Source organism: Lycorma delicatula, chromosome 1, assembly GCF_047948215.1.
Source record: "Lycorma delicatula isolate Av1 chromosome 1, ASM4794821v1, whole genome shotgun sequence".
In the NCBI taxonomy this organism is placed as follows: domain Eukaryota; kingdom Metazoa; phylum Arthropoda; class Insecta; order Hemiptera; family Fulgoridae; genus Lycorma; species Lycorma delicatula.
The window spans coordinates 51,489,557-51,504,260 of NC_134455.1; the positions used below are offsets into that span (position 1 = coordinate 51,489,557).

Here is a 14,704-nt window from a genome sequence, read left to right on the forward strand (position 1 = left end):
TACTGAAGTGAAACGACTAGCACTAGATAGGGAATCTTGGAGAGCTGCATCAAACCAGTCAAATGACAGAAGACAAAAAAAAAGAAAAAATATTACAATGAATTTTTCAATTAATTTGAAAATATGAATTTGCAAGCTTGAATATACGGCAGGAATGTACAAGTATAATAACAGGTTGTATGAAAGCTGAGAGGGTTTTCAAGAGTTCTAGGATACACACACAGTATTGGTTTTAAAGAAATTTCTAATCTGAAAATTTGAGTGAAAGGCAATTTGCTACAGACTAAATATTTGATATTTATCAATTAATTGTACAATGATATTAAATTAAATATACTTTTATATGTTACATGTTTATTGTGGGATATTTATTAGCTATCTATCAGTGGAAAGTCAACTTCACAAAAAGCTAACTTGTCTTAATTTGTTATTGTTATGATTGTTAATTTATTAGTTATAGCACAGATTAAAAGAGTTTTTACAGTATAACTTCTTCTATGGGGAAAAAATATACTGCATATTCAAACTTTAATAGATTAGTTATCGTCACCAACATAAATCAGTAGATAAAGAAATTAAACTAAACCAAACTGTCACCCAAGCTGGACAATCACCATCTGATTATGATATTCCTTTAAGTATTTAAGCAATGTAGTTAATCAGATTTCTGTATGAGATTTTTGTAGTATTCAATCATCAACTTTCAACAATTTACAAACTTTTTGTTAAAAAAATGTTTTCTTTAGTCTTAAATAAAATTATTTCATCCTCAGTAAACCCCTTAACAGATGCATTTTAAAAACCACATAAAGTAGAGCACATTCTTACTAGAATACTAAATATAATGTATGTTATGCTATCAACCAATATCTTATTTATTTTTACATTATTACACCTTGCTGCAAAATTTGGCACGTTGTTGTGAGGTTCATTAGTATTTTTGGAATACACGTAACCTGAATTTTAATTATATACACACTTAAAATGTTTTACATATTTTAAATACATATTCAATAAATATAAATTTTTTAAGATATTAAAAAATATAGCAGTTTTGCTTAATTTTTACCTTTTTGTACCGCTTGCTACTCTTTTCATCAACAAAAAATAACTGTCTAGGATACAATAATGATATTTCTCCAGCATCTGATGATGTAGCTAAAGCATTTGTCCAATCATTATATGATAAGCTCTGAAAAAATATTTATCATTAATTTATACAGGAATAAAGTTAAAAAAAATTGTAGCTATCCTTTCAATTAACATTTTTGTTGCTATGCTTGTGTACAAGAACAGCTTCACTCAATGATAATAATTCTGTATTCTAAAAGAATTATAAGAGAAAACTTGGCCAAAAGTATCTGAAAATCAACGTATCTAAATCAATTTTCAAATATTTATTTCCCAGTGATTAGATTTTCAAGCTGAAAAATGCAACCACAATTACAATAATAAATATATAATAATGTACACATTGATTTGACACAGGGAATCTTTTTGTTCATTTCTATGTTATGGCTTTATTGCTTGACCAAACCCATTCTTTAAGATGTATGTTTAATGTGAAGTTATTGAAGTTATGTGTCTTAGGTTATTTAATAATTTTCATGTTATAAATAGTGATCTGTGATGGTTTATTTCATTTTTTATTCTGTCTTGAATATATAATAATGAATATAACTCCAAGAAAGCATTCGAAAATTAATTCTCTTTCTGAGCATACCAGTACAACATAACGACAAATAGCTTCTGAGTGTGATGTTGGAATACGGACAGTTAATACTATTTTTTTTTTAATTTAAAGAAACTGGTTCCTTTGTACCACAAAGGAAAGGCAAATCTAGCCGTAAAAGAAAGACTACACAGGATCGGTTATACAACACAGGATCTGTTATTAATGAGGAAGAGTAAACTTGATCAAAACTTATCTGTTGAGATCTTAAATCAAGAATTAGCAGCCAGTGAAACGATTTAAACATAACTGTTAGATGTCACCTTCTTGCAGCTGGATGGAAAGCTTATCAGCCATCTAAAAAGCAGCTTTTAACACTAAGAATGGGCAAAAAAAGGGTCTTATGGGCCAAAGTACATGCTAACTAGACTAAAGAGACTGGAAAAATGTTATGTTTACCATGCAATCACAACTTTATGTTCATGTGCAAATGGTTCCATATAATACATTGGAAAAGCATCAGATGAAAGTAGATGACTGCTCATATCCAATAATCAGTTAAACATCTTCAGAAAAAAATGTTTTGGGGGTGTTTCAATTTGAAGGTCCATGTTCATTATTTCCAGTAGATGGTATGTTGAAAAATGATAGATATATCAAGATTATGAAAGAAAGGATTGTGACACAACTTCAAAACAAATTCCTACACAAACAAATTTTGTGTTCCAACAAAATTTGGCGCCATGCCACACTGCCAAAAAAGTGAAAGACATTTCAAAGAATGAAACTTTTAAGTGCTCCTGTGGCCAGGCAACTCCCTAGACTGAAACTCAATTGAAAATCTTTAAGCAATAATCAAAAAACAACTCTCAAAAATGAATTGTACCATGAAAATTGATCTCATTAAAGCAATAATATCGGTATGGTTTCATGAAGAAGAAATAAAAAAAAACTGTGTTGAATCGATGCCATATTATTTACAAGAAGTGGTTAAGAATAGAGGACATATTAATTACTAGATAAAAGTGTACAGGTATGATTTTTTTTCTAAATAAAGTTATTTTTTATTAAATAACATTTGTATTTGGATTAATTTAAATGCTACTGCATATATATATATATATATATATATATATATATATATATATATATAAAAAACAACTTAACCACCAAACATAGTAACAGAAAAACCTAAAAAAGAAAAATATAGTACGAAGTCGACTTTTCGCGGATCCCATATCATCATCAGTCAGTACACGACAAATAAAAACTTAAAAATTTAGAAAAAAATAGGTTATAATAAACTTAAAACTTATTGGAATGATCATTCCAGTAATTTCAGTAGAGTTGAGTTGGTAAAAATTTTCTGGTTGTTAGTGTACTTGTAATTTTTATTCCTTTTTAGTTATTTGTTGACGTAATTACAGAATTGCATACTGACTGATGATCCAGGATCCTGCAAAACTCGACTATCGGTATTAGTTTTTTTTTAGACTTTTTTGTTACTGTGTTTGGGGTTAAGTTGTTGTGTTTTGAATTTAATTAGTACAGTGGTCAATTTGTTGATAAACTATATGAATTTTCAAAAAGTTTTATATATACTGACCAGTGTGCCAGAAAACCTGAAATAACAAAAAAAAATAACCACCAAACACAGTAACAGAACCTAGAAAACTAATGCCAAAAGTCAACTTTCGCGATCCCGCATCATCAATCATTACAAAATCCAAAATTACATCAAACAAAAACAAAGAGTTTTGTGGTTATTAGGGTTTATGGTTTATAAATTTATTTATTTTTTGGTTTTGTTTCATGAAATTTTGTACTGACTGATAATACGGGATCCTGTGAAAGTCGACTTTTGGTATTAGCATATCAATAAAAAGTTGATACTAAAGAAGAGTTTCTCATTAAAATATGATGTTATTGAATTTGTATGAAACGATCCTGAAATGATATGGAAAGCCATCGGGACTATTTTATATCAGACAGAGTGCTGTGTACATTGTGAAGAAGGGAATTTTGAACAATTAATGTAACCGAGGTTTGTTATTCTGTTACCATTTATCATTTTATATATTTTATTTACTTTGTTTCTATATTAAGAACAATGTTTATTAAGTACAGAAAGAATAATGCGATTTTCTGTCTATTTTTTATCTGTTTTTCTTTGATAAAAAACTGATTTTATATGATTTTATTTACTTTTTATTAGCTGAATTACATTAATATTCTCAGAATTAAATTCTCTATAAGTTTTGTTACTAAATCTTCCACATTAATTATTTATTTAACCTTTTCCAATCACAATGATCCGCGGTTGATTAGAGCTCCGTGAAAATATGTTGGTATCTGATTGCCTCCCTTCATAGTCTTATGCTACTCTCGTGAAAAAAATTTCAAAAAATTACAGTATATTAAAGAGATTTAACAGATTCTGACCAAAAAAAACCGTTACAATTGGATATTTTTTATGCCTTTTACAACAAAAAAATTGAAACAGTACAAAAATTACAATAATTTAATTGCAGAATTTGTTTTGCACATTTCTACCTCGTTTTTTATTAGCAATTTTTTTTTGTGTGTTTAAACAGAGTTTGCTGATTTTAAAAATAATACTTTCAAGCAAATCAGTTGAAAATTGAGTAAAATATATTGAAAAACCAGTGTCATAAATCACAGATTAGTAACATATGTTAGTATAAGTGAAAGTAGATTCAGAAAACTACGTTTTATAAAAATTCCCACCACTCAAAAGGCTATTCAGATTGACAAAAAACCATTTTTACTCTTTACTGTTATTCATTATGAATCAATATGTGTTACATGTTCACCGATATCATTTGTCAGAAAAGATATTTATACACCTCAAGTAAAAGTGACGTATTTATGACCACAAATTCCTTCTTTTTTTTTTGTGTGCTGTATATCATAATTTATTATGTGTTTCAATACATCCATATGTTTCTAGTAAGATAAGCTACTTTTGTAAATAATAAATAAATCCGTAATCCTCATAGCAATTATAATACACAAGTCACACACACACACACATACACACACAAGTACATTTCTGAGAAAAAAATCATCATATTCTTTCTAGTCTAAATAAAACATTTTACATCGTATAAACGTCGTTCAAATTGTGTAATAAAACTGATTCCCTTGTGAATATAAAAAAAAATAAGTGACTTAGATGCCATATAAAATGATTTTGTAACAGCGTTTCAAAACTGACACTGTACATAACCAGTTCCAAGGCTACATGATCTGAAAAAGTTAACAAAGCTATTGTACTACAAACATAAAAAAAAAAAAAAATAGTTTTTTGACATCAAATTTTATGTTTTATATCTAATATCTTAAAACCTATTGGAATTACAGTTTTGGGACCTGCTTTTTTTTATTTCTCAGCTCAAATTACAAAAGATACCACAAACTTTACTCCTTAATTTGGGTCTAAAAATTACAGTACTGCTTCGTTTTAATATAACCGTAATTTGAAAACATAGCATTTCCAGATTTATGTTTATAAGAACTTTTCTCATTATTTTCACCAGTAGAACATGTTCTGAAAGTTTCTTCATTTCTTTATTGGACATCCAGTATATACAAGTATAAGATATATATACTATTTGGTTTCATACATATATATATATATCTTAAATAAAAATGTGCACATACACACACACACACAAGCACATGTGCATACACATAAACACAAAACATGTAAAATATTTTTAAATAGAACTTTATCTTTGATAAATACTAAATGAAATTACAAGAAATAAAACCTTATACAAAAAGTTAATAATTTTCAAAATAAATGTGGGGTAAACAGATTTAGAATAACGTAAAATCAGACTACACTGAAAATAAATTACCATATAACACTAGCCATACAGAAGCATAAAAAATCCTTTATTATTACCAAAAGTTAAAACAGTCAAACATTTAGTTAGATGAAACTGATAATTTATTACAAACTTTCAGCTAAAGTAGTAGCACAAAAATTGATAAGCATACCAACATAAATGAGTTAGTAGATTCCAATATTTTTATGTAACCTTATAGTTTTGTGTAATATCTGCAGTTTCCATTCCAGAAATATAACTTGATAAAGTATTTGAAACGCAAAAAGAAAGTTAAATTTAATATTGTTTGGTTATCCTTTATCCAGTAATTGTATCAGCTAAACAATTTAATTAACTAAACAACTGAAATCAATTTTTGACTTTAAATTTGAATAAAAACAGAAATGTTTTTCAAAAAAATGGCATAATTTAATATTTACATCAATTACTTGGAAAAGAACACAAGATAAATAAGAGAGAAAAACTTACCCAATTAAGGCAGTTCTGGCTCATAATAGGAAATGGCTGACCAAACATAAAGTCACGATAACCATTTAAAGACACATTTATTAAACCATATCTGGAACAGTTACAGAAAAATTGTAAAATGTGTGGCTAATAATTACAGAATATTTCTATACTAAATCCCTAACCAAAACAGTAAAAAGGCTGTTTATGTTTTTTTTTTATAATAAACTAGATAAAAGAAAATTGTCAGTAAAGTGTACTTTATGGTTGATTTTTTTTTTATTATTAACATTATTGTTAATAATTTAATGACAAACAAATTCATCAATGTTTATATATATAAAAAAAAAAATTGACAATGATGTGAATGTTGTTCACTGTCTCAAGGGTAAGCTGATTTCAATTTGGTCAAGACTAGCATCTCATCTGCACCATCTTATATCATAGAATGGTCAAAATACAGGGTCCATTTTTCTTAAATAATGATAAATATATATTGATAACATGCTATTTATTCAAAGTTCTCCAGTCTTGTTGATTAAAATTGATGCAAGTTTTCCTACAATTTTCTGACTTCTGTCAAGTTCAAAATAATATAGAGAATAGAAAAATCCTGCAGTATGCATGTGCAATCAATCCCTTGATTTGTAAATCCATAAAATTTCCATCCGAACAATTATTATCAAATAAATTAACAATGTATTTTCACTGTAAAAAGCAGTTTATATTTATACATAAGTTTACAAGTTTAAACTTTGCCTTGCCTTTTTAATGAAATTGCAAGGGCTGTAATCAAAATAACTGTGTTAAATAATTTAAACTATTGGAAGTTCTGCTTAAACTGAGTACAAAAGGTACTTTCTAAGGAGCATGAAACCAAGCAAACTGTAGGATGACCTTTAAACCTTACTTAAAATACAGGAAAGATGGTGATGAGTTATATATTTATACTGTTAATGGTGATAGAAACATGGATGATTCATGTGATCAAGAACTAAGACAGCAGTCCATAGTTAACTGTACCACTGAAAAGGTATGAATTTAAACAGACAATATCAACTTGCAAGATTATGTTCACTGCATTTTAGCAGGGAAATTGGTATCCTATCATAAACGATGTGAAAACTATGTAGAAAAATAATATAAAGTATCACTGATGAAAAAAATTTTTTTTTTTTTAAAATCCAAATTATTTTTTGTTCAACAATAATTAATTCCCAAATATATCTTGAACAATGATCAAAATAAAATAATTAACAAGACAAAAGAATAAAATGACAACATGTGATTATAATAAATAATAAATCATAAAACTAATCAAAATTGTCTATTAAAATATTATAACAAATAACAAATTTACCCCAGAGCATCATCGTAAATGCTAGCAGCACACAACCAGTGATTAAGCCAAACAACATCAGTAACAGTTATCATACGATAAAGTTGTGAAATGGATACTGGACCAGATGTATCAGATAAATTCCAAAATTTAATATCACGGTCAGATGACGCTGTCAGTATATAATTATTACCTTCCTTTGGTAAGAAATTCAGACCTAAAAAATAATAACTAAAAATTAGCACAAACAGAAATGTAATGGGATAAAAACAAACAAATTCTTGATAATAATTAACAAAAACTTACCAGTAATTGCTTTACAGTGTGCTTGAAACATATGAAATGGATACAATGTAGTATCATTACGTAATAAAGGACTTGATGATGTTAAATCAAACAATGCGATTAATCCATCAGAGTATCCACATGCCAAGATACTGCAAAAAAGTAATAATAACAATAAATAAATAGCATAGAATAAAAATTATAATTAATACTTATACATCAATTGCACAGAAACAATAAATTTGGTCACAAGTACAACATGCAAACATGTACATGTATCAACACACATGTATCATTTAAGTCCATATTTATTTCATTACTCTATGAAATAACTAATCATGCCTATATAAAATTTCTTTATTTCATATTTTTAACTACTTCTTTTACGCATTAATATGTTACTTAGTAGATCTTTTTAAAATGGACATCTCAGGTGAGAAATGCTTAACATTTAATTTTTCAAAGTAGGTGAAGTGAGTGATCAATATAAAACCAAACTATAATTAATCTATTTAACAAAATGCAATTTCATCAAAATTAGTTCACATTGACAAATTATCAAGGAACATATAGATGAATATAAAAAGCTAGTTAAAAACTTTTTTTTATGGTCTACAGTAGAACCACAAACTTTTTGCAATTAATAGAGACATAATTGTGAACAATACAGATTACCTTTTTAATTTTACAACTCAATTGTTTTTATCAAATACTAATATTTAAAAAAAACTGTCTATAATGCAAATGAAAGTTCTGTATATAAATATGTAATAATATACGAGGGTCTTTCAAATATAAACCGTAATTTTGTTGTGTGGACTGAAGAAGGGTAATGAATATGGTAGGGCACTGCAGGTAGTTGGATATGTGTGTAGGGGATCAACCAGCCAGCCATGCCTACAGGTCATATACCCACATCAGTAGCAGAAGGTCTGAACTGGGGATATCATCATCTGTTGCACAAAGAATTAAAATAAATTTTCTCTCACTGGTACCTTGTGTGTGCGTGTGCGTGTGCATGTGCATGTGCATGTGCATGTGCGTGTGCGTGTGCGTGCGTGCGTGCGTGCGCGCGCGCGTGTGTGTGTGTGTGTGTGTGTGTGTGTGTGGTTGTGTGTGTGTGTATGTGTTTGTGTGAACTAATGAAATTTCAGCACAAAGGGGAAAATGCTGCTAATACTCATGAACATGTTTTTAACAGAAAAGACACCAAAATGAAGAAAAATCATAGTCACAGGAAAAATGATGCCACCCACTTAACCTAGTGCCAAAAATATTCAAACTGTAAGAATCAACATGAAAAATTACAACAATTGTCTTCTGGAACAGAAAGGGGCAGCTTATCTTCCACAACAGACACATAATTAAGATTATTGTAAGTCCCTGAAAACGAATGCATTGGATTATAAAATAAATAGCAATGAATGCTGAGATGAGGGATATGTCTACTGGACAATATATCTACCTGCATTCTGTTTGCATCAAACAAACAGGAACAAAAGCATTACAGAATTTCAATTAGCAAGTTCTGGTCCACATTTATACAGACCAGACTGTCAATAAAAAGCAATTATCACTATTTTTTTTTTTATGAAGTTGAAAGGAATTCTATATGGAAAAATGTTCATGTCAACAATAAGGTTCAAGGTGTTGTTATGATGTGGTTAACAGAGCAAGTAGCAAACATTGCAGATTGTTAATTTCAATACAGTTAATTTTTTAGATCAAGATCTTTCATTTGATTCATACTCAATAATGTCAAACAGAAGTTGTACAGTAATGACAAATTTTTAAGTTAATTGACAACCATATCTACTACAGACAACTCTGTGTTTTCATACACACTTTTATACTCAAAAGAAAAAATATCAGATGTCAGTAAGTGATATAATTTTTATTTTTAAACTACACAATACTCACTTAAATGGACAAGTTTTAGACCATGCAATTCGAGTACACTGAGCAGGTTCTTCATTTACAAGATCCAACTCAACCACTGGTTTTGACTTAAAAATCGGTAACCTGAAATCAAAATTGTAAGTTTTCAAGAAAATAAATATAATATATAATCTGTTGCCTTTACTGTTATCTTTCTCAAAACTTATTATGTATTTCTTCCTGATTTTCTTTATGAAAATATTCAAAGATTTTCCTGAAATCATTTGATTTTCATCTTTAAAAAAAAGATTCCTTTTTCTTTCACACCAATCATACAAATTACCAAGGATACAGTAAGAATAAAAGCCCCTGGTCAATATCATAAATACAAGAGTATAAGGATACTCTTTGTTAAAACAGAGTACAAAGTGTTACAGTATTTAATGAATAAAGTTTAAAAATACTTTCATAACAGAAATCTATGTTCTCCCATAAATGTATTTAAGTTTCACTAATTTAGAAATAATTTTTAATCAAGAAATTTTTTATAGCAATGTGTACTTATTTACCCTGGAGCCACAGTCCTTGTGGACCTCACTCTCCTTCAAAATCTCTTCTATCCATCAATTCTCTCCAGAACACTTAAGCCTCATCAACAATGCCCAACCATCATATCCTTGGTCTTCCACTTCTTGTCATATTCACCTTTCCACTCAAGAAATTGCTTCTTAAGTCTATGGTTTTCCATTCTTGAAATATGGCCCATGGATTTCATAATTTTACATTTAAAAGTAAGCCCTGTAATCAAGCGTTATTCTCTTTTAAATATCTTCTAACAACCTATTCATTCCCTTTGGTATTCATTCCCATGGGCCATTCTTGAAATATGGCCCATGGATTTCATAATTTTACATTTAAAAGTAGGCCCTGTAATCAAGCGTTATTCTCTTTTAAATATCTTCTAACAACCTATTCATTCCCTTTGGTAACTTCAACTTCAAGGTATGTAGAACTTCCTTCATCTTTAAATGTATATTCATAGAATCTTACTTTATCTAAATGTCTTCCAGCTCCAACTCTTGTCATATACATATATTTGTTTTACCTTTATTTACTTTAAGGTCCAATTCACATCCCTCTCTTACCAATAGCTGGAATACTTCTTGTAGAGCACCAATGTATCTAACAACCAGAACTATTTCATTGGTATTCAATGAAATTGTATTTTATCTGTATTTTTATCCATATTTGCATGAGCCTATATGTGATGTTCTCCTTATATCAAACTTCTCTCAAGTCTTGTGGAGTACAAAGTTAAAAAGCAAAGATGACAATGCATCTTTCTTCTGACTCTATTATCCACATTACACTCTACTCACTTTTCCTTCAACATCATCGTTTCTGTGTTGTTTGAGAGTATCATCTATGTTTCATGATTTTTTTTTTTTTGTTTTAAGATCATGTAAAATCATGATCTTACATAAGATCATAATCTTACATCTCATGTAAGATTATATTTTGTTTCATTTAATATATTTGTTTTATTGATAATATCAAAGGTCTGCTTGAAATTAATAAATATTGTATACAGGTTCACACCATGTTTATAGCATTTGTGCACTGTCTGATGCAATGCAAAAATTTGATCAGTGGTTTCTCTTCTGGGTTTGAAACTACACTGACTGATATACCCCTAATACATCCTCAACACCATCCTTATAATACATGAAAACTCCTTGTACATGACGTCAAGCAGAGTTACTCTTCTCAATGGTTACAGTTCCACTTAACACCTTCCTTGTGTATGAAGGCTACTAGTACTTTGGCATCATCTCTTTATCCCAGATCAATTCAATCAATTATGTAACCAATCGGCAAGCTTTCACTGCCATAAGTCAACAAGTATGGAATAATTAAATCTTTTCCTGATTTTCTACAATTACTTAGTCTCTAATAGCACTCTCCACTTTCACAAGAGCAAATCTCTCAATATCCACTTTGTTGTCTGGCATTTTGATGCCACCATCACTTGTGATATCAGCTTTCTGGAAAAGCTCCTCAAAATATTTAGTCCATCTTTTCAACACCTCCTCCTCCTTCACTTCGATTGTACCCTACATGCCACATTTATAAATTCAAATCCTTTATTCAAAACTCTTACTGCATGATAGCACTTTTTCTTCATTCTCCTTTTAAGTTAATTTATAATTTCCAGCTTTCTTTCAGATATCTCCTCTTTTTCTTTCTTATTAGCTATTCTCCTATTCTCTTTATACAGTGGTATACTATGTCTAGTTTACCTTTGCATCAATACTAATCTACACTATTTTTTTGCACAATCACTGTTTTACACTCTCCATTAAACCCCTCCACATTTTTCCTTTCTTTTATCTCATCAACCGTCTTTCTTGCCACATCAATTATAGTGTTCTTTACAGGGCACTTTATTCCATCTACTTCATTCCCTGCTTCTTGTATACTCTCTTCAATATCCTCATTACTCTCTTCTAGGGATTCTAATATTCTGGATTATTTCTCTCCCTGTTAAGCATATTCATATTTCATCTTGGTACAGATTACTTTCTACTGTAGATATATAGCAATATATATTTTACGCAAAAGTTAAATCACAAAAACAAATCATTTTAAAAATCCAATGGATAAAAAACCAAGATATATAATTTGCAAGTATAGTAGAACACGTTTTTTAAAATGATAATATTGAAATTTTTTAGATATAATAATAATAATAAGATATAAGATAAAATCTACTTCAAATAAAATTACAAACCTTTTTGTACTTATTGGTCTTGAAGGTATGCTGTATACTAAAACTTTTCCATCAGAGAAACCAGCAGCTAACAATCCAAGTCTACTAAATGCTGGCTGAAAACAACCATCAGGGCACCATTCCAATGACCATACTGCACCATGTGAATGTGCCAAACCCAACTTGAATGTAGGTGAAGATTCATTTTTCATATCTTCCCTAAAGAAAATCCATAAATTATAGTTATGTTAAAAACACAGATAAATTCTTTCTAAGTTTTACAGTACATTATCATGATGATAAATACTATACATCCAAACAATCGCTTTTGAAAAATTATCAACAATTACATGCACTCTTAGATATAAACCAAAACAGAATTAGAAACATCTAAATTTAATATTTAAGATTTAAAAAGGTTTTACATTATAAAGAGATGAGGGTAAGTCACTCAAAAAGATCACATAAAACAGACAATTAGAAGTGTTCCACTAGGATTCTGTAACACAAATTGACATTTAGAAATGCTGGAAGAAATACCATTTTTAATCCTTTAGAACAGTAAATTGGGACCAAGACAGTGAAGCCAATTCAGAATATGAACCAATATAACAGATGAGAGAGTGGAAGAAGTGTTAGGAGAAGACCAATTTGGTTTCAGGAAAAGTAGAGGGACAAGGGAAGCAATTTTAGATCTCAGATTAATAGTAGAAGGAAGATTAAAGAAAAACAAACCAACATACTTGGCGTTTATAGACCTAGAAAAGGCATTCGATAACGTAGACTGGAATAAAATGTTCAGCATTTTGAAAAAATTAGGGTTCAAATACAGAGATAGAAGAACAATTGCTAACATGTACAGGAACCAAACAGCAACAGTAATAATTGAACAACATAAGAAAGAAGCCGTAATAAGAAAGGGAGTCCGACAAGGATGTTCCCTATCTCTGTTACTTTTTAATCTTTACATGGAACTAGCAGTTAATGATGTTAAAGAACAATTTAGATTCGGAGTAACAGTACAAGGTGAAAAGATAAAGATGCTACGATTTGCTGATGATATAGTAATTCTAGCCGAGAGTAAAAAGGATTTAGAAGAAACAATGAACGGCATAGATGAAGTCCTACGCAAGAACTATCGCATGAAAATAAACAAGAACAAAACAAAAGTAATGAAATGTAGTAGAAATAACAAAGATGGACCACTGAATGTGAAAATAGGAGGAGAAAAGATTAAGGAGGTAGAAGAATTTTGTTATTTGGGAAGTAGAATTACTAAAGATGGACGAAGCAGGAGCGATATAAAATGCCAAATAGCACAAGCGAAACGAGCCTTCAGTAAGAAATATGATTTGTTTACATCAAAAATTAATTTAAATGTCAGGAAAAGATTTTTGAAAGTATATGTTTGGAGTGTCGCTTTATATGGAAGTGAAACTTGGACAATCGGAGTATCTGAGAAGAAAAGATTAGAAACTTTTGAAATGCGGTGCTATAGGAGAATGTTAAAAATCAGATGGGTGGATAAAGTGACAAATGAAGAGGTATTGCGGCAAATAGATGAAGAAAGAAGCATTTGGAAAAATATAGTTAAAAGAAGAGACAGACTTATAGGCCACATACTAAGGCATCCTGGAATAGACGCTTTAATATTGGAAGGACAGGTAGAAAGAAAAAATTGTGTAGGCAGGCCACGTTTGGAATATGTAAAACAAATTGTTAGGGATGTAGGATGTAGAGGGTATACTGAAATGAAACGACTAGCACTAGATAGGGAATCTTGGAGAGCTGCATCAAACCAGTCAAATGACTGAAGACAAAAAAAAAAAAAAAATAACAGATGGTAGAAGAATGGATTGATATCACTGAAGTAGAAGCAAGTTATCACGAACTGGTTGATCAAAAATAATTCAAAATGACCAAGGAAATAAATCTAATTAACCTGATGAAAATGTCAATATCAAAGAAAATAAAGGAATTCCAAATCTGAGAAAGCTCTCAAAAAGTTTTGGGTCAAGTCTGGTTGGAAGGTCAAAATAATGGTACATGTGAAACTTACATCTAGCTATCATTAAATGCATTTTTGAAACACATCACAAGAGTGCTAAACAATAAAAAATATTAGATAATTTAAAAAAGTAAGTAACATTTCTACCATATAATATCTAGCATATAATTTCCTAGTTAAATCTGTTATAATTTCTCTAATATTAGTAAGTACACTTAAAATAAAGAGTTCTTATTTTCATATTCAAAAAGGTGTTTATCTATTTCTCTTTTAATGATAATATTATTAATAAAAATACAAAAAATAGCCTATTCTATGTTTACTTGAAAAAACAGCAAATTCAAAGTTAATAAAATGCCAAACTACTTTTCTACAGTTCAGGTGTAAAATATAAAACTTACATTTTTCTGTTTATATTTAGATTTACTGT

At 29.3% G+C, this 14,704-nt stretch overlaps 1 protein-coding gene across 3 annotated transcripts in view; it reads right to left on the bottom strand.

Annotated features, from left to right (window-relative positions):
* LOC142318092 (uncharacterized) overlaps window positions 1-14,704 on the bottom strand; it is a 127,522-nt gene that overhangs the window by 10,342 nt on the left and 102,476 nt on the right. For all 3 annotated transcript variants that reach the window (XM_075354622.1, XM_075354628.1, XM_075354638.1), the window contains 6 exons: window positions 12,288-12,485; window positions 9,539-9,640; window positions 7,640-7,770; window positions 7,355-7,550; window positions 6,016-6,106; window positions 1,070-1,192 (listed from right to left, as the gene is read on the bottom strand). In XM_075354622.1, the coding sequence (XP_075210737.1) occupies window positions 1,070-1,192; window positions 6,016-6,106; window positions 7,355-7,550; window positions 7,640-7,770; window positions 9,539-9,640; window positions 12,288-12,485 (841 nt within the window). The remainder of the gene's footprint in view (window positions 1-1,069; window positions 1,193-6,015; window positions 6,107-7,354; window positions 7,551-7,639; window positions 7,771-9,538; window positions 9,641-12,287; window positions 12,486-14,704) is intronic.